The 20,000-nt window shown below is 41.6% G+C and overlaps 1 protein-coding gene across 3 annotated transcripts in view; it reads left to right on the top strand.

Annotated features, from left to right (window-relative positions):
* Positions 1 to 20,000, top strand: part of LOC133620811 (triple functional domain protein-like) — a 263,468-nt gene that overhangs the window by 177,201 nt on the left and 66,267 nt on the right. For 2 of the 3 annotated variants that reach the window (XM_061982390.2, XM_061982388.2), the window contains exons 30-38: positions 605 to 674; positions 758 to 847; positions 924 to 1,016; positions 1,089 to 1,200; positions 1,593 to 1,783; positions 1,855 to 1,956; positions 13,448 to 13,590; positions 13,648 to 13,747; positions 13,814 to 14,057. In XM_061982390.2, the coding sequence (XP_061838374.2) occupies positions 605 to 674; positions 758 to 847; positions 924 to 1,016; positions 1,089 to 1,200; positions 1,593 to 1,783; positions 1,855 to 1,956; positions 13,448 to 13,590; positions 13,648 to 13,747; positions 13,814 to 14,057 (1,145 nt within the window). Of the gene's footprint in view, positions 1 to 604; positions 675 to 757; positions 848 to 923; positions 1,017 to 1,088; positions 1,201 to 1,592; positions 1,784 to 1,854; positions 1,957 to 9,938; positions 9,969 to 13,447; positions 13,591 to 13,647; positions 13,748 to 13,813; positions 14,058 to 20,000 lie in introns of all 3 variants that reach the window. The other variant, XM_061982387.2, reaches the window with a different exon arrangement.

The following is a 20,000-nucleotide window of genomic DNA, read 5'->3' on the forward strand; positions in this document are numbered from 1 at the left end:
AACGTACGGTATATCCGCGCGCTTTTTCTTCTTCTACGCGGGCGGGTGGTTGCTTACAGTAGAAGAAGAAGCGCTTCCTGTTCTATGGGGGCGGGTGCTTACCTTGGCGGTTGCTTGCGTAGAAGAAGAAGCGCTTCCTGTTCTACCGGGAAAAAAGATGGCGGCTGTTTACCGAAGTTGCGAGACCGAAACTTTATGAAAATGAATCTTAATATTTATCCATATATAAAGCGCACCGGGTTATAAGGCGCACTGTCAGCTTTTGAGAAAATTTGTGGTTTTTAGGTGCGCCTTATAGTGCGGAAAATACGGTATTAGTTTTCCAATTTTTGTTGAAATCCTGTGCTTTTTGAGACTAATGTTACAAGAAACACTGAAAATATTGATTACAAATTCATAAAGTCACAGGTCGATTAAATGCTATTTCAAAAATAAAATAAAAAAGCCTTTAAAACATGCAGCAATGTTTTGAAAAAGCTGCCCTGAATTAGACATTTTAGTCCTGGAGGGACTGTGTAAAGAAATAGACCTCTGGCTCTCAGGAGGTTATATCAAGATTGTACACCTTTTTAAAACTTCTTCCAAATGTCCTCTCCTTCATCAGCATCTTTCTCAAAGAGCTGGAGAAATACGAACAGCTGCCAGAGGATGTCGGCCATTGCTTTGTTACATGGGTATTTATCACTGTCTCAATAACTCAATACTGATCTCTTATCCTCAGAATATTAAAAACAAACCTTTGGTTTGTTCTTTCCAGGCTGATAAGTTCCAGATGTACGTGAATTACTGTAAGAACAAGCCCGACTCCACTCAGCTCATCCTGGAGCATGCTGGGAACTATTTTGATGTAAGTAAAACGTCCCAATGAAACTACATGATGTAACTTTGTATTCAATAATCTAACTGTCTGGGGGAATGAACAGGAAATTCAGCAGAGGCACCGCCTGGCCAACTCCATCTCGTCCTACCTGATTAAGCCCGTGCAGAGAATCACTAAATATCAGCTCCTGCTAAAGGTAACCTCAAAAGAAATCTCAGTGTTGAGGCGATCTTTTTTAATGCTGTTTATTTTTTGGATGTTATTTTAGGAGCTGCTGACGTGCTGTGAAGAAGGCAAAGGTGAGATCAAGGACGGCCTGGAGGTGATGCTCAGCGTACCCAAAAAAGCCAACGACGCCATGCACCTCTCCATGCTGGAAGGTCAGAATCAGAATCAGAATCAGCTTTATTGTCATTACGCAAGGTAACGAGATTGAGGCCATTCCATACAGTGCGATGTGTGCATGCTAGAAAAACAATGTGCAAATATATAAAAATATAAAAAATGTAGAAGTGCAATGAATATGGTGTGAAATGAATATATACATGAAAAAAACAAAACAAAAACAGGGTGGTTGGTGGAATGGGTTATTGCACCGAAGAGAAGGCAGTTATGAGGGACAATGGGGCAGTCCGTTCAGGATGGTTATGGCCCTGGGGAAGAAGCTGTTCTTTAGCCTGTTTGTTTTGGTTTTAATGCACTCAATCAAGGTGACTCAGAAGAAGATCTTCCGTTCTCTCTTCCGGTCTTAATTTGTGTACATTCTCTCCAGGTTTTGATGAAAACATCGAGTCTCAAGGGGAGCTGATCCTCCAGGACTCCTTCCAGGTGTGGGACCCTAAGACGCTTATCCGCAAAGGCCGAGAGCGCCACCTCTTCCTCTTTGAGATGTCTCTGGTCTTTAGCAAGGAGGTGAAGGACTCCAACGGCAGGAGCAAATATATCTACAAGAGCAAACTCTTTGTGAGTGCAGCTTAATACCCCCTGACAATATTTTCTTACATGTACTGATTATTAGCCCTCGCTCTGTGTAGACCTCGGAGTTAGGGGTGACGGAACATGTCGAGGGAGACCCATGCAAGTTTGCTCTATGGGTGGGACGCACCCCCACCTCAGACAACAAGATCGTGCTTAAGGTAATTTTACTACTTCACTCCTCTTTTCCTCAGAAGACCTTGACGGTTCGACTGATACGGGTTGAAAAGCTCTGTAGGATTATCTACTGAATCCTAAATAGCGTGTGCAAACTATAAAATCACATGTACTATTTAGGGGTGTCTCATTACAACCTTTTCACTTTCGATACGAGCCTTGAGTATTGGTTGGTATTGATATTAATCAGATACGATATCGGCACGAGTCATACTTTGTAGTGTGGCATGTTGGAAAAAGTTTGATCAAGTGAAATTACCATATTATTCCCGACTATGTAGCGCACCAATTTTAGAAGGAAAGCATGTTTTCCCTTATGTTAGCTGCAGATATATACGTTGTGAAATTAGTTATTTATTAAATGTTTATTGACATGCCTGAATTGTTTCCAAACGGTGTCTGTAACGGCAGTAAAACGGCTGATCAAACAAAACAGAAGTCATGGTCATGGTCAGAGGTGGGTAGTAACGCGCTACATTTAGTCCGTTACATCTACTTGAGTAACTTTTGGGATAAATTGTACTTCTAAGAGTAGTTTTAATGCAACATACTTTTACTTTTACTTAAGTATATTTATAGAGAAGGAACGCTACTTTTACTCCGCTACTTTTATCTACATTCAGCTCGCTACTCGCTACTGATTTTTATCGATCTGTTAATGCACGCTTTGTTTGTTTTGGTCTGTCAGACAGACCTTCATAGTGCCTTACTGGTGACGTTTCACTTCGTTCCACCAATCAGATGCAGTCACTGGTGACGTTGGACCAATCAAACAGAGCCAGGTGGTCACATGACCTGACTTAAACAAGTTGAAAACCTTATTGGGGTGTTACCATTTAGTGGTCAATTGTACGGAATATGTACTGTACTGTGCAATCTACTAATAAAAGTTCCAATCAATCAATCAAAAGTGTGAAGGAAAAAAGATACTTTTTTATTTCAACCGTACATCCCGTCAAAAGCCTAAAGACTGACCGCACATGAGGACGTTCCTGTCTTCACAATAAAAGTGCCGCTCCATCGCGCCTGCGCTTTCAAAATAAGAGTCTTCGAAAGCCAGCGCAAACAAGCTAGCAAGCTACGGAGTTTGACGCCAATATATTTCTTGTAAAGTATATAAAAACGAATATGGAAGCTGGACAAATAAGATGCCAAAAACCCACCACTTTCATGTGGTATTAGACAGAAAGGAGGAACTTTTCTTCTCCTCCATTTGAAAACGTGGACGTTATCATCACTACTGTCTGATTACAATCAATGCAAGTCATCAGAATCAGGTAATACACCAACTTATATTCTTGTCTTCAAGAAAGAAAGGAATCTATATGTTAAACATGCATGTATATTCATTAAAACACCTTTAACATGTAAACAAAAACAGCTAAATAAATACATATAAATTATATACTGTATATATCAATGTATATGTATGTGTATATATATATATATATATATATATATATGAGTGTGTATGTTACTCATCAGTTACTCAGTACTTGAGTAGTTTTTTCACAACATACTTTTTACTTTTACTCAAGTAAATATTTGGGTGACTACTCCTTACTTTTACTTGAGTAATAAATCTCTAAAGTAACAGTACTCTTACTTGAGTACAATTTCTGGCTACTCTACCCACCTCTGGTCATGGTCACCCACTAGCTGCGCAAGCTAGCTCTCCAATCAGCCAAACAGACTCAATAACTCCACGCTGACATTTTGGTCAACTTACTGAAACAATACAAAATGAAAAATGGGTTATATTTGTATAACCCATTTTGAACCAAAATGAAAGTGAAACAATACAAAAATAGTGCCATTGTAAGTTAATAATACGAACACAGACACTCGTAAACGTGTTAGCATCTTGTTCGCGTCGTAAAGAATTGTATTTGCCACACTCGGCCGGAGGCTTCAGTTTCAGATGCTGGAACAACTTTGTTGTTCTGATGCCTTTTTAAAAACAAATTTTGCAGCATGCAGTCACTTCCTCCACGCCTGTTGCCGCAACACTTTTCTTTTCCTGGGAACAAACGTCTCCCTCTTGTTGGCGTTAGCATTAGTAATGGGACGGCACAATCTACGGAAGCTCCTGAGGGGCAAAAAGTATGCTGGAGGAAGAGGGGACAAAAATCGATATTTAGCATTTTTAAATCGTTTGCAAAAAAAACTAATACATCAATAAAATGGATATACCGTATTTTCCGCACCATAAGGCGCCCTGGGTTATAAGCCGCGCCTTCAATGAACGGCATATTTCAAAACTTTGTCCACCTATAAGCCGCCCCGTGTTGTAAGCCGCATCTAACTGCGCTAAAGGAATGTCAAAAAAACAGTCAGATAGGTCAGTCAAACTTTAATAATATATTAAAAACCAGCGTGATGTGGGCGCGCATGGAGTCGTATATCAACATGGACGGAGCTGCGTGAAAAAAGCCACCCGGCCTCTTCGCGTAAACTTAAACTTACCTTAACCACTCGCTCATCTTTTCTTCATCCATCCCTTCGAGTTAGCTTTTATGATGACGCCGGCTGGAAAGGTCTCTTTTGGCAAGGTCTTCCTTTTGAATATCACCATGGGTGGAAGTTTCTAGCCATTAGCATGGCAAGCTAGAACCACAGTGAAGGATGACTTCTCATTCCCTGTGGTGCGAATATTCACCGTACGTGCTCCCGTTGTATCCACAGTGCGGTTCACAAGGAATATCAGTTGCTGTGAAATAGTAATCCGTGTGTGGATGGAGAGATTGCGTCTTTTCATGAACCGGATCCCTGTCGTTTAGTAGGAGCCATTTTGTGGTCTTTACAGATGTAAACACACAAAGGAAATGAAACGTACCGTACGGTAATATCCGCGCGCTTTTTCTTCTTCTACGCGGGCGGGTGGTTGCTTACAGTAGAAGAAGAAGCGCTTCCTGTTCTATGGGGGCGGGTGCTTACCTTGGCGGTTGCTTGCGTAGAAGAAGAAGCGCTTCTTGTTCTACCGGAAAAAAAGATGGCGGCTGTTTACCGTAGTTACGAGACCGAAACTTTATGAAAATGAATCTTAATATTTATCCATATATAAAGCGCACCGGGTTATAAGGCGCATTGTCAGCTTTTGAGAAAATTTGTGGTTTTTAGGTGCGCCTTATAGTGCGGAAAATACGGTATCACCAAGGCCTATTTTTTAAATTGACAAATGTGCTGTTTTACACTGCAATACTTTTCAATGACTATTACGTATGTCTAACTTGTGCGCTATTGTGCTTAGCTGTTGTGTAGCTGCTAGCTCCTAGTAGCCTAGCATGTTTACCTTTTTGTGAATCATTTAGTAAAATAGAATAAATTGTGTGCTTATTGGAGGACATTTAGATGTTAACTAACTGTGTAGCTTTTGTTGCGTTTTGGACCAGTTGTTCCTCCCAGGGAATTCAAGTCACAATTCGCTCCCAAGCTCTTTACGACACTTAAAGCTGAGTTGAAAAACCACCAGAGACAGAATAGGTATTTTGTTGTATATTCTCAAAGTTTTGCCAATATACATTATGAGACCAGTCTAACCCTCGAACATTCTATTGCGCCTCCCAAAATGGTCTGTCCTCCCGATCCCACCACCCTCTCTCTCGTCCCATCTCTGTAGACAAAACAAATGCTAGTCAAAACACATTCCAAAGAACTCAAGGTTAACACACACAGTATACTTGCTGACAGAGCATCAAGAGAAGAAATGGAAAACACGAGCTGTTTTCAAATATGACTAAGAAATGAAAGAAGTACAACTTAAATTCGGATATATGTAAATATCTGCCTCCGACACTTTGCACACGTTGCAGGACTGCTTGTATCTAAGTGCTTATATCAGATATTTTACATGCAAGTGGGTATCATTTTTTGCTAATATTAGACTAATATATGATATTGGTGTATTGCAGATGATTTACTAAAACTGCATGGGCACAACCGTTGTTTTTGGCGCAATAACACCAATTATGCAGTACGTTTTTTTCATCGAGGAGAGGCGTTAATATATTTCCTGTACAAAAAATGACCGGCATTTAAAAAATAAAAAAACGCCTGCATTGTTTTCAAAGATAGAACCGCTGGACAGATGTGTCTAATATTTGTATTTTTGACAGAAATATGTCGGTGGTCAACATGAGCACAGAAGATTGTCTCTCCATTGTCTGTCCTTCTGACAGCGGCGCAGCTGTTTGTGCATAACTGTGCCAGTTTACGCGCATATATTGCACGTGCTAAATGACGACGCAAAAGACTTTCAGACTTGATAAGTCCCATTGCGAGTGCTCAATGATTTTATTTGCTATCGTGGCCTTCCTAATAATTAGCATAGTCATGAAGACAGACACCTTAACTGGATTGTGCTCGCTACTTTGCTCAATTGAGAGACAGAATCAGAAATATTTGAATAATCCCCGAGGGGAAATTAAGATTTTCAGCACAATCCCATTCAAGAGCAGACAAACATTACAGGGAGACAGAACAGGATCAAACATTACAGGGAGACAGAACAGGATCGCTGACGGCTCTGCCAACTTCCGGCGGCCCTTACAAAAAAGGTGACAAACAGGTAAACACTGGAGAGGGAGGAGGGTGAAAAATAATCCTCTACACATGAGCTTAATAGATCAGTTTTGCAGAGGCTTTTAAGTCTACACGTGTTTTCATACACGCAAGCCTTTAGTAGATGAACAAAAAAGCAGTCACTGATGAATACTGAGTACTGTGTTGAAACCCTACATCAGTCAAGCCCAGGTTTTCTCTCCATATCACTTTCTGTCACTCTATAATGTCTGCTTGGGTTGCATGAGCTGCTTCTAGAGGGCCAGTCAACATCCACACCTCTGCTTTCTTAGCACCCGCACACATTTGGGCTTGTCTATATATCTGGGACTGTCTTTTCCCTCTCAAGTCTCTCTGTGGGATGACAAGCTTCCGCCAACACTTACTTACCATCATGGCTGCATGTCCTTGTTTATAGAGATCCACCGATATGTTTTTTTCAGGGTCGATACCGATTATCAGTAGTCAAGCAGGCTCCGAAAACCGATTTTTGGAGCCCATATTGATTTACAGTAAAAGTTATTTAAACATGAACAGTATACGTCAGCAAACAAGGCTTTAAAGTTGTTGTTTTTTAACATTATTTAGGAAACGTCAGACCAGTAGGGACATACAGGTAAAAGCCAGTAAATTAGAATATTTTGAAAAACTTGATTTATTTCAGTAATTGCATTCAAAAGGTGTAACTTGTACATTATATTTATTCATTGCACACAGACTGATGCATTCAAATGTTTATTTCATTTAATTTTGATGATTTGAAGTGGCAACAAATGAAAATCCAAAATTCCGTGTGTCACAAAATTAGAATATTACTTAAGGCTAATACAAAAAAGGGATTTTTAGAAATGTTGGCCAACTGAAAAGTATGAAAATGAAAAATATGAGCATGTACAATACTCAATACTTGGTTGGAGCTCTTTTTGCCTCAATTACTGCGTTAATGCGGCGTGGCATGGAGTCGAAGAGTTTCTGGAACTGCTCAGGTGTTATGAGAGCCCAGGTTGCTCTGATAGTGGCCTTCAACTCTTCTGCGTTTTTGGGTCTGGCATTCTGCATCTTCCTTTTCACAATACCCCACAGATTTTCTATGAGGCTAAGGTCAGGGGAGTTGGCGGGCCAATTTAGAACAGAAATACCATGGTCCGTAAACCAGGCACGGGTAGATTTTGCGCTGTGTGCAGGCGCCAAGTCCTGTTGGAACTTGAAATCTCCATCTCCATAGAGCAGGTCAGCAGCAGGAAGCATGAAGTGCTCTAAAACTTGCTGGTAGACGGCTGCGTTGACCCTGGATCTCAGGAAACAGAGTGGACCGACACCAGCAGATGACATGGCACCCCAAACCATCACCCAACCATGCAAATTTTGCATTTCCTTTGGAAATCGAGGTCCCAGAGTCTGGAGGAAGACAGGAGAGGCACAGGATCCACGTTGCCTGAAGTCTAGTGTAAAGTTTCCACCATCAGTGATGGTTTGGGGTGCCATGTCATCTGCTGGTGTCGGTCCACTCTGTTTCCTGAGATCCAGGGTCAACGCAGCCGTCTAGCAGCAAGTTTTAGAGCACTTCATGCTTCCTGCTGCTGACCTGCTCTATGGAGATGGAGATTTCAAGTTCCAACAGGACTTGGCGCCTGCACACAGCGCAAAATCTACCCGTGCCTGGTTTACGGACCATGGTATTTCTGTTCTAAATTGGCCCGCCAACTCCCCTGACCTTAGCCCCATAGAAAATCTGTGGGGTATTGTGAAAAGGAAGATGCAGAATGCCAGACCCAAAAACGCAGAAGAGTTGAAGGCCACTATCAGAGCAACCTGGGCTCTCATAACACCTGAGCAGTGCCAGAAACTCATCGACTCCATGCCACGCCGCATTAACGCAGTAATTGAGGCAAAAGGAGCTCCAACCAAGTATTGAGTATTGTACATGCTCATATTTTTCATTTTCATACTTTTCAGTTGGCCAACATTTCTAAAAATCCCTTTTTTGTATTAGCCTTAAGTAATATTCTAGTTTTGTGACACACGGAATTTTGGATTTTCATTTGTTGCCACTTCAAATCATCAAAATTAAATGAAATAAACATTTGAATGCATCAGTCTGTGTGCAATGAATAAATATAATGTACAAGTTACACCTTTTGAATGCAATTACTGAAATAAATCAAGTTTTTCAAAATATTCTAATTTACTGGCTTTTACCTGTAATGTTTCATGTTGTGGTTAATTTAGCAGCAAAAAACATCACAAACACCTTTATTGATTATGTGTGTTTAAGAGGAGCATCAACATTTGCATTTCAAAATATGGGAAATCTCCTGAAAATGTGTAAAAAAAAAATTTTTTTAAAAATCATAGCAAGTTGCCATTTTTTCAATTTGATACAATTTTACATTGAAAGGTTTCCTCTGAAATATTGGCAACATTAAATGAAATGGATTGTAGCCTCTTCCATGCAGCTTCTAGGCATCATTTCTTCCTGGATGTCACAGAAAGTCTGAGTATGCTGCCTCTATTTCTGAAACTTTGAATTACACAAAGTTTGGCAGCGATATCTTTTCGGTCGTGTTGATGTTCATCCGTCTCTGTCGTGTTATTTGATTTAATGACGGAACATGAAACTGGCCACACTCCTTAAGTGAGCCCACGCTCCGAGTACTACGGACGCAGGCTTGATTGTTGCAGAGGTAAAAACAAACAAAACGGAACCCGTAAGAGGCTCCTGATGTACTGCAGTTGTAGTTGATATACGTCCATCCATCCATCCATCTTCTTCCGCTTATCCGAGGTCGGGTCGCGGGGGCAGCAGCCTAAGCAGGGAAGCCCAGACTTCCCTCTCCCCAGCCACTTGGTCCAGCTCCTCCCGGGGGATCCCGAGGCGTTCCCAGGCCAGCCGGGAGAGATAGTCTTCCCAACGTGTCCTGGGTCTTCCCCCGTGGCCTCCTACCGGTCGGACGTGCCCTAAACACCTCCCTAGGGAGGCGTTCGGGTGGCATCATGGCATGATATACGTCAAAATGCCAAATATCTACGCGGCTGATAATCGGTCGATCTCCAGTTATTTGCTCACTTAACTTTTTAACAAGTTGACCTACGTACTCTTAAACCTCCTCCTTCCTGTTTACTAAGTGGCCAAGTTTTGTGTCAGCATTTGGAAGAGCACAGCACCACGTCCACTGAATAATACATGCTAATTGCTCAGCTAACGGCTAACAAGCGGTCCTGTGTTATGTGCACTGTAAGCAAAATGTGTCTCATCACTAACTACACATGTTCCATCCATCACACGCCCATAATTGGGCTACTCTGTCCAGGCAGATAATTGGTGTTGTGTGCGTTTTAAAAATGTCCTGTACCTCTTCTACAAACAAACCAGTGAAATTGTCTATCTCATATTTCAAATTCAAAGCTAAGTCAGGGATCCAAACATGGAGCGATGGTGAGTACATAAAGTCCCACAACACAGCCCTCGGTGGTTTCTCACAAGTCTGAAAGTCAAAAGCCCTTCTTAAGTGGGTTTTCACTCTGTCACTAAAAGCTGCTTAATACTGTAAATACTCTCAATTTAGCTGGGGTGCTCATAGATTAGATCTGGAGTGTTTTCATTGAGTTATGGCTGCCCTTGTAACACTGATATAATGAATATAAATGTACATGGATTTGCCTCAAATTATTGCACAATTGCGATACTTTTTTTGTATTTAATTAAATATTTAACAATTAATTGTCTTTTTGTGTTTTTTACATACACTAAAAAAAACAATGGATTTTACGGTAAAAAAACAAACTGGCAGATCAGTTGCCAGAATGCTACCGTTGGTGTTTACAGCATAAAAAACACTACCTTTTTTTAATGGTAAAATATATTGTTTTTACAGTGGATCACTGTAATGGTACTACATAAAGGATGTATGTATGTACCATACCATACCATACCAACTTTATTTATAAAGCCCTTTTAAGACAAGCACAGTTGAAAAACAAAGGGCTGTACACCACAAAGAAATGGAGGCAAAGGACAGACTAAAAAATAACATTTAAAACAGAAATAAAAATACACATTTAAAAAGCAAATATACATTACCCTAAGAACAGTTTGTTAGATAAAAACAGTTTAAAAGTTAAAAACAGTTCAAAAAGTTAAAAGCTAGAAACAGTTTAAAGTCTCATGGGTTTTAAGAAGGGTCTTAAAAATAGCCAAAGAAGGGGCCTGTCTCACATGGAGAGGGAGATCGTTCCAGAGTTTGGGACCCGCAACAGAGAAAGCTCTGTCCCCTCTGAGCTTGCGCTTTGTTTTGGGTACCTCCAGGATCAGCTGACCTGAGGGACCGGGTGGGGGCATAGAGGTGGAGCAGCTCAGAGAGGTACGGTGGGGCAAGACCACGTAAGGATTTATGTATATGTATATGTATATACAGGTAAAAGCCAGTAAATTAGAATATTTTGAAAAACTTGATTTATTTCAGTAATTGCATTCAAAAGGTGTAACTTGTACATTATATTTATTCATTGCACACAGACTGATGCATTCAAATGTTTATTTCATTTAATTTTGATGATTTGAAGTGGCAACAAATGAAAATCCAAAATTCCGTGTGTCACAAAATTAGAATATTACTTAAGGCTAATACAAAAAAGGGATTTTTAGAAATGCTGGCCAACTGAAAAGTATGAAAATGAAAAATATGAGCATGTACAATACTCAATACTTGGCTGGAGCTCCTTTTGCCTCAATTACTGCGTTAATGCGGCGTGGCATGGAGTCGATGAGTTTCTGGCACTGCTCAGGTGTTATGAGAGCCCAGGTTGCTCTGATAGTGGCCTTCAACTCTTCTGCGTTTTTGGGTCTGGCATTCTGCATCTTCATTTTCACAATACCCCACAGATTTTCTATGGGGCTAAGGTCAGGGGAGTTGGCGGGCCAATTTAGAACAGAAATACCATGGTCCGTAAACCAGGCACGGGTAGATTTTGCGCTGTGTGCAGGCGCCAAGTCCTGTTGGAACTTGAAATCTCCATCTCCATAGAGCAGGTCAGCAGCAGGAAGCATGAAGTGCTCTAAAACTTGCTGGTAGACGGCTGCGTTGACCCTGGATCTCAGGAAACAGAGTGGACCGACACCAGCAGATGACATGGCACCCCAAACCATCACCCAACCATGCAAATTTTGCATTTCCTTTGGAAATCGATGTCCCAGAGTCTGGAGGAAGACAGGAGAGGCACAGGATCCACGTTGCCTGAAGTCTAGTGTAAAGTTTCCACCATCAGTGATGGTTTGGGGTGCCATGTCATCTGCTGGTGTCGGTCCACTCTGTTTCCTGAGATCCAGGGTCAACGCAGCCGTCTACCAGCAAGTTTTAGAGCACTTCATGCTTCCTGCTGCTGACCTGCTCTATGGAGATGGAGATTTCAAGTTCCAACAGGACTTGGCGCCTGCACACAGCGCAAAATCTACCCGTGCCTGGTTTACGGACCATGGTATTTCTGTTCTAAATTGGCCCGCCAACTCCCCTGACCTTAGCCCCATAGAAAATCTGTGGGGTATTGTGAAAAGGAAGATGCAGAATGCCAGACCCAAAAACGCAGAAGAGTTGAAGGCCACTATCAGAGCAACCTGGGCTCTCATAACACCTGAGCAGTGCCAGAAACTCATCGACTCCATGCCACGCCGCATTAACGCAGTAATTGAGGCAAAAGGAGCTCCAACCAAGTATTGAGTATTGTACATGCTCATATTTTTCATTTTCATACTTTTCAGTTGGCCAACATTTCTAAAAATCCCTTTTTTGTATTAGCCTTAAGTAATATTCTAATTTTGTGACACACGGAATTTTGGATTTTCATTTGTTGCCACTTCAAATCATCAAAATTAAATGAAATAAACATTTGAATGCATCAGTCTGTGTGCAATGAATAAATAGAATGTACAAGTTACACCTTTTGAATGCAATTACTGAAATAAATCACGTTTTTCAAAATATTCTAATTTACTGGCTTTTACCTGTATATATACAAAATTTTATTTGTATTGTTTTTTTATGATAACATTTTGGCGACTGAGCTGCAATTTTTTTTGTACTGTAAAAACTACTGTCATACTTACAATTTAATGGATAACTTGCTTGAAATGTATGATAATGTGATACTTTTTTAGATACAGTATTTTAAAAGATATGCAGTACATGCATTTTCTTCTGTCAAAATGGAAAGGACGGAATACATTTAGTAAGAAAAGATAGGTATTTTATTGACAACACATTTTTCAGAGTTTGATACCTGTGGACTAGATAAAGTGAAAACTTGTTATTTAGGACTATTTATTTGACCTTGGTACTGATGTGTAGTGAAAACCTAGCTTTCTTTGACCACATGGTCATGTATTGGACAACACAGCAGCAACAGAGCCATGCTGTAAGGAGCAAACTGATGAGTTGGCATGAATACTGACTGCTGATTGGACACAATGCTGCGGCGAATGGAGCACGCATGATGGATGCTGATCACTCGTCACACTGCAAATACAGCGTTGAATTAACCCCGCAAGATACTAACCAAAAATAATCAGGAGGTTACTTACAGCCGCAACAATGATTGGAGACTTTCAGGTGAATTGAATTGGGCCTTTTTTGTCCTATATACTGTATTAAGTAGTAAGAATATAACACCCGTTATAAAGTGATGCCTTATGTAATTTTGCATAAAGCAAAAGTAAAAATGACTGAATACTATGTTTTGTTTATTCAGTATAATTCTTAAAAAGAATCATATAAAGTACTGGAACTGCTGTGGGGGGGGGGAATGTTCTCCCAGTCAAAAAGAGGTGCCCAGTTTGTTCATTCAGACTTGTGGGAAGCACAAAGTTAAATAATTATTCCCAGATTAGAGTTTGCAAATATTAAACTTTGACTTTCATCCCAGGCGTCCAACATTGAGAACAAGCAGGACTGGATTAAGCACATCAGGGAGGTGATCCAGGAGCGCACCATCCACCTGCGGGGGGCGCTGAAGGAGCCCATTCATATTCCCAAAGCCAGCACAGCCAAGCACCACAAGGGCCGCAGGTAACTGTCCCCCAGAACCACGCCGTGTTGAGTGGAAATAACCTGCTTGTGTTCCAGGGACGGAGAGGATCTTGACAGTCAAGGCGAAGGCAGCAGCCAACCAGACACCATCTCGCTAGCCTCTCGCACCTCCCAGAACACACTGGACAGTGACAAGGTAACATCACCTCCCATCGCCATCACTCTTCTGTCACTCACCCGCTTCCTGCTCTCCACCACGCAGCTCTCCGGCGGCTGCGAGCTGACGGTGGTGATCCACGACTTCATGGCGAGCAACAGCAACGAGCTGACGGTGCGGCGCGGCCAGACCGTTGAGGTTCTGGAGCGCTGCCACGACAAGCCCGACTGGTGCCTGGTGAGGACCACCGACCGCTCCCCCGCCCAGGAGGGCTTGGTGCTTTGCTCCATGCTCTGCATCGCGCACTCCCGCTCCTCCATGGAGATGGAGGGGATCTTCAACCACAAAGGTAGGACGCACAATTTGTAATGAATAATGGATATTTGTTGTAAAAACATTGGAGAACTGTCTGTACCTAAAATGACAAAGCAACACTGGAACTAAGGAGCAAAACGGTGTCATTGAAAAGCTTCTAACATGACATTTTTCAACCTATCTAAACTACAACTGTCAAACTTGTTGTCATTGAGGGTCACATCCAGAGGTGGGTAGTAACGCGATACATTTACTCCGTTACATCTACTTGAGTAACTTTTGGGATAAATTGTACTTCTAAGAGTAGTTTTAATGCAACATACTCTTACTTTTACTTGAGTATATTTATAGAGAAGAAACGCTACTTTTACTCCGCTACTTTTATCTACATTCAGCTCGCTACTAATTTTTATCGATCTGTTAATGCACGCTTTGTTTGTTTTGGTCTGTCAGACAGACCTTCATAGTGCCTGCGTTTCAACAAATGCAGTCACTCGCGACGTTCACTCCGTTCCACCAATCAGATGCAGTCACTGGTGACGTTGGACCAATCAAACAGAGCCAGGGGTCACATGACCTGACTTAAACAAGTTGAAAAACTTATTCGGGTGTTACCATTTAGTGGTCAATTGTACGGAATATGTACTGTACTGTGCAGTCTACTGATAAAAGTTCCAATCAATCAATCAAAACTGTGAAGGAAAAAAGACCATTTTTTATTTCAACCGTACATCCCGTCAAAAGCCTAAAGACTGACTGCACAGTTCCTGTCTTCACAATAAAAGTGCCGCTCCATTGCGACTGCGCTTTCAAAATAAGAGTCTCCGAAAGCCAGCGCAAACAAGCTAGCAAGCTACGGAGTTTGCCGCCAATGTATTTCTTGTAAAGTGTATAAAAACGAATATGGAAGCTGGACAAATAAGATGCTAAAAACCAACCACTTTCATGTGGTATTAGAAAGGAGGAACTTGTTTTTCTCCTCCATTTGAAAATGTTGACGTTATCATCACTACTGTCTGATTACAATCAATGCAAGTCATCAGAATCAGGTAATACACCAACTTATATTCTTGTCTTCATGAAAGAAAGGAATCTATATGTGTTAAACATGCATGTATATTCATTAAAACACCTTTAACATGTAAACAAAAGCGGCAAAATAAATAAATATAAATTATATACTGTATATATCAATGTATGTATGTATATATATATGTATGTGTATATATATATATATATATATATATATATATATATATATATATATGATGTGTGTGTGTATGTTACTCATCAGTTACTCAGTACTTGAGTAGTTTTTTCACAACATACTTTTTACTTTTACTCAAGTAAATATTTGGGTGACTACTCCTTACTTTTACTTGAGTAATAAATCTCTAAAGTAACAGTACTCTTACTTGAGTACAATTTCTGGCTACCGTACTCTACCCACCTCTGGTCACATCCGAGTTCTGCCCACTTTTTACAGTCAATCAATATGAATGTCCTCATGACATTATTACACATTTCCCTATTATTATTTTTTTACATACAAAATTCTTGCTTTGAAGTCAGAAGAACAAGCAAAATATGTTTGGATTATATGTTAATACAGGGGTGTCCAAACTTTTTCACCAAGGGCCACATACTAAAAAGTCAAAGTTAACAGGGGTCATTTTGATATGTTTTTATTTTATAAAACAGACCATCCATCCATCCATCTTCTTCCGCTTATCCGAGGTCGGGTCGCGGGGGCAGCAGCCTAAGCAGGGAAGCCCAGGCTTCCCTTTCCCCAGCCACTTCGTCCAGCTCTTCCTTTGGGACCCCGAGGCGTTCCCAGGCCAGCCGGGAGACATAGTCTTCCCAACGTGTCCTGGGTCTTCCCCGCGGCCTCCTACCGGTCGGACGTGCCCTAAACACCTCCCTAGGGAGGCGCTCGGGTGGCATCCTGACCAGATGCCCGAACCACCTCATCTGGCTCCTCTCGATGTGGAGGAGCAGCGGCTTTACTTTGAGCTCCCCCCGGATGGCAGAGCTTCTCACCCTATCTCTAAGGGAGAGCCCCGCCACCCGGCGGAGGAAACTCATTTCGGCCGCTTGTACCCGTGATCTTGTCCTTTCGGTCATAACCCAAAGCTCATGACCATAGGTGAGGATGGGAACGTAGATCGACCGGTAAATTGAGAGCTTTGCCTTCCGGCTCAGCTCCTTCTTCACCACAACGGATCGATACAGCGTCCGCATTACTGAAGACGCCGCACCGATCCGCCTGTCAATCTCACGATCCACTCTTCCCTCACTCGTGAACAAGACTCCGAGGTACTTGAACTCCTCCACTTGGGGCAAGATCTCCTCCCCAACCCGGAGATGGCACTCCACCCTTTTCCGGGCGAGAACCATGGACTCGGACTTGGAGGTGCTGATTCTCATCCCAGTCGCTTCACACTCGGCTGCGAACCGATCCAGCGAGAGCTGAAGATCCTGGCCAGATGAAGCCATCAGGACCACATCATCTGCAAAAAGCAGAGACCTAATCCTGCAGCCACCAAACCAGATCCCCTCAACGCCTTGACTGCGCCTAGAAATTCTGTCCATAAAAGTTATGAACAGAATGGGTGACAAAGGGCAGCCTTGGCGGAGTCCAACCCTCACTGGAAACGTGTCCGACTTACTGCCGGCAATGCGGACCAAGCTCTGGCACTGATCATACAGGGAGCGGACTGCCACAATCAGACAGTCCGATACCCCATACTCCCTGAGCACTCCCCACAGGACTTCCCGAGGGACACGGTCGAATGCCTTCTCCAAGTCCACAAAACACATGTAGACTGGTTGGGCAAACTCCCATGCACCCTCAAGGACCCTGCCGAGAGTATAGAGCTGGTCCACAGTTCCACGACCAGGACGAAAACCACACTGTTCCTCCTGAATCCGAGGTTCGACTATCCGGCGTAGCCTCCTCTCCAGTACACCCGAATAGACCTTACCGGGAAGGCTGAGGAGTGTGATCCCACGATAGTTAGAACCCACCCTCCGGTTCCCCTTCTTAAAGAGATGAACCACCACCCCGGTCTGCCAATTCAGAGGCACCGCCCCCGATGTCCACGCGATGCTGCAGAGTCTTGTCAACCAAGACAGCCCCACAGCATCCAGAGCCTTAAGGAACTCCGGGTGGATCTCATCCACCCCTGGGGCCTTGCCACCGAGGAGCTTTTTAACTACCTCAGCAACCTCAGCCCCAGAAATAGGAGAGCCCACCACAGACTCCCCAGGCACTGCTTCCTCATAGGAAGACGTGTTGGTGGGATTGAGGAGGTCTTCGAAGTATTCCCTCCACCGATCCACAACATCCGCAGTCGAGGTCAGCAGAACACCATCCTCGCCATACACGGTGTTGGTAGTGCACTGCTTCCCCTTCCTGAGGCGGCGGATGGTGGTCCAGAATTGCTTCGAAGCCGTCCGGAAGTCGCTTTCCATGGCTTCCCCGAACTCCTCCCATGTCCGAGTTTTTGCCTCTGCGACCGCTGAAGCCGCACAGACATTACCTATATATTCAAAAACAAAACTTTGTGTCAATTTTGATTTTGATTTATAATATTATAATAGTACACTTTGTCACTTATAACACAATGCTGACCCTATTTTTTGTCTTTTTATATAGTATATACATTAGGGATGTCCGATAATAGCTTTTTGCCGATATCCGATATTCCGATATTGACCAAACCCTTAACTGATACCGATATCAACCGATACTGATATATACAGTCGTGGAAATAACACATTATTATGCCTAATTTGGACAACCAAAGATGGTGAAGATAAGGTCCTTTTTAAAAAAATAATAATAATAAATAAGATAAATAAATTAAAAACATTTTCTTGACTAAAAAAGAAAGTAAAACAATATAAAAACAGTTACATAGAAACTAGTAATTAATGAAAATGAGTAAAATGAAGTGTTAAAGGTTAGTACTATTAGTGGACCAGCAGCACGCACAATCATGTGTGCTTACGGACTGTATCCCTTGCAGACTGTATTGATATATATTGATATATAATGTAGGAACTAGAATATTAATAACAGAAAGAAACAACCCTTTTGTGTGAATGAGTGTAAATGGGGGAGGGAGGTTTTTTGGGTTGGTGCACTAATTGTAAGTGTATCTTGTGTTTTTTATGTTGATTTAAAAAAACAAAAACAAAAAAAAACCGATACCGATAATAAAAAAAACGATAATTTCCGATATTACATTTTAAAGCATTTATCGGACATCTCTAATACATATATATATATATATATATATATATATATAAAAATCCAGACATTATATATATATATATATATATATATATATATATATATACATATATATATATATATATATATAATGTCTGGGTTTTTTTTTGTTTTTACAAAATAAAACCATTTCAAGATGTCCCCCACATACTTTGACTTTTCAGTATGCGACCCTTAGAGGAAAAAGTTTGTACACCACTGAGTTATTACTATCAAATGTTCAGCTTTTTACTCATACATCACAAATTATATGTACCGTATTTTCCGCACTATAAGGCGCACCGGATTATAAGGTGCACCTTCAATGAATGGCATATTTTAAAACTTTGTTCATATACAGGTAAAAGCCAGTAAATTAGAATATTTTGAAAAACTTGATTTATTTCAGTAATTGCATTCAAAAGGTGTAACTTGTACATTATATTTATTCATTGCACACAGACTGATGCATTCAAATGTTTATTTCATTTAATTTTGATGATTTGAAGTGGCAACAAATGAAAATCCAAAATTCCGTGTGTCACAAAATTAGAATATTACTTAAGGCTAATACAAAAAAGGGATTTATAGAAATGTTGGCCAACTGAAAAGTATGAAAATGAAAAATATGAGCATGTACAATACTCAATACTTGGTTGGAGCTCCTTTTGCCTCAATTACTGCGTTAATGCGGCGTGGCATGGAGTCGATGAGTTTCTGGCACTGCTCAGGTGTTATGAGAGCCCAGGTTGCTCTGATAGTGGCCTTCAACTCTTCTGCGTTTTTGGGTCTGGCATTCTGCATCTTCCTTTTCACAATACCCCACCGATTTTCTATGGGGCTAAGGTCAAGGGAGTTGGCGGGCCAATTTAGAACAGAAATACCATGGTCCGTAAACCAGGCACGGGTAGATTTTGCGCTGTGTGCAGGCGCCAAGTCCTGTTGGAACTTGAAATCTCCATCTCCATAGAGCAGGTCAGCAGCAGGAAGCATGAAGTGCTCTAAAACTTGCTGGTAGACGGCTGCGTTGACCCTGGATCTCAGAAAACAGAGTGGACCGACACCAGCAGATGACATGGCACCCCAAACCATCACTGAAGGTTTGGTTTGCATTTCCTTTGGAAATCGAGGTCCCAGAGTCTGGAGGAAGACAGGAGAGGCACAGGATCCACGTTGCCTGAAGTCTAGTGTAAAGTTTCCACCATCAGTGATGGCGGAAAAGATCATCAGGACTCCTCTTCCTCCTATCCAGGAGATGGCAAAAAGCCGCTGCCTGAACAGGGCTCAGAAAATCTGCAGAGACTCCTCCCACCCCCACCAAGGACTATTTTCACTGCTGGACTCTAGAAAGAGGTTCCGCAGCCTCCGAAGCAGAACCTCCAGGTTCTGTAACAGCTTCTTCCCTCAGGCCGTAAGACTCTTGAACGCATCATAATTAAATTAAATTATCCCCTCAACTCCCCCCAAAAAGGATTAACTCGCTGGAATAAAAAAGACAAAATAACATACATCCATAAACGTGGACGCATGTGAAAAAGTGCAATATATTTATCTGTACAGTAATCTATTTATTTATATATATTTATTTATTCTATATATATATTATAAATATTATTTATTTATTTATATATGCACCTTATTGCTTTTTTATCCTGCACTACCATGAGTTTATGTAACGAAATTTCGTTCTTATCTGTGCTG

The sequence above is a fragment of the Nerophis lumbriciformis genome, linkage group LG21, assembly GCF_033978685.3.
Source record: "Nerophis lumbriciformis linkage group LG21, RoL_Nlum_v2.1, whole genome shotgun sequence".
NCBI classification, from domain to species: domain Eukaryota; kingdom Metazoa; phylum Chordata; class Actinopteri; order Syngnathiformes; family Syngnathidae; genus Nerophis; species Nerophis lumbriciformis.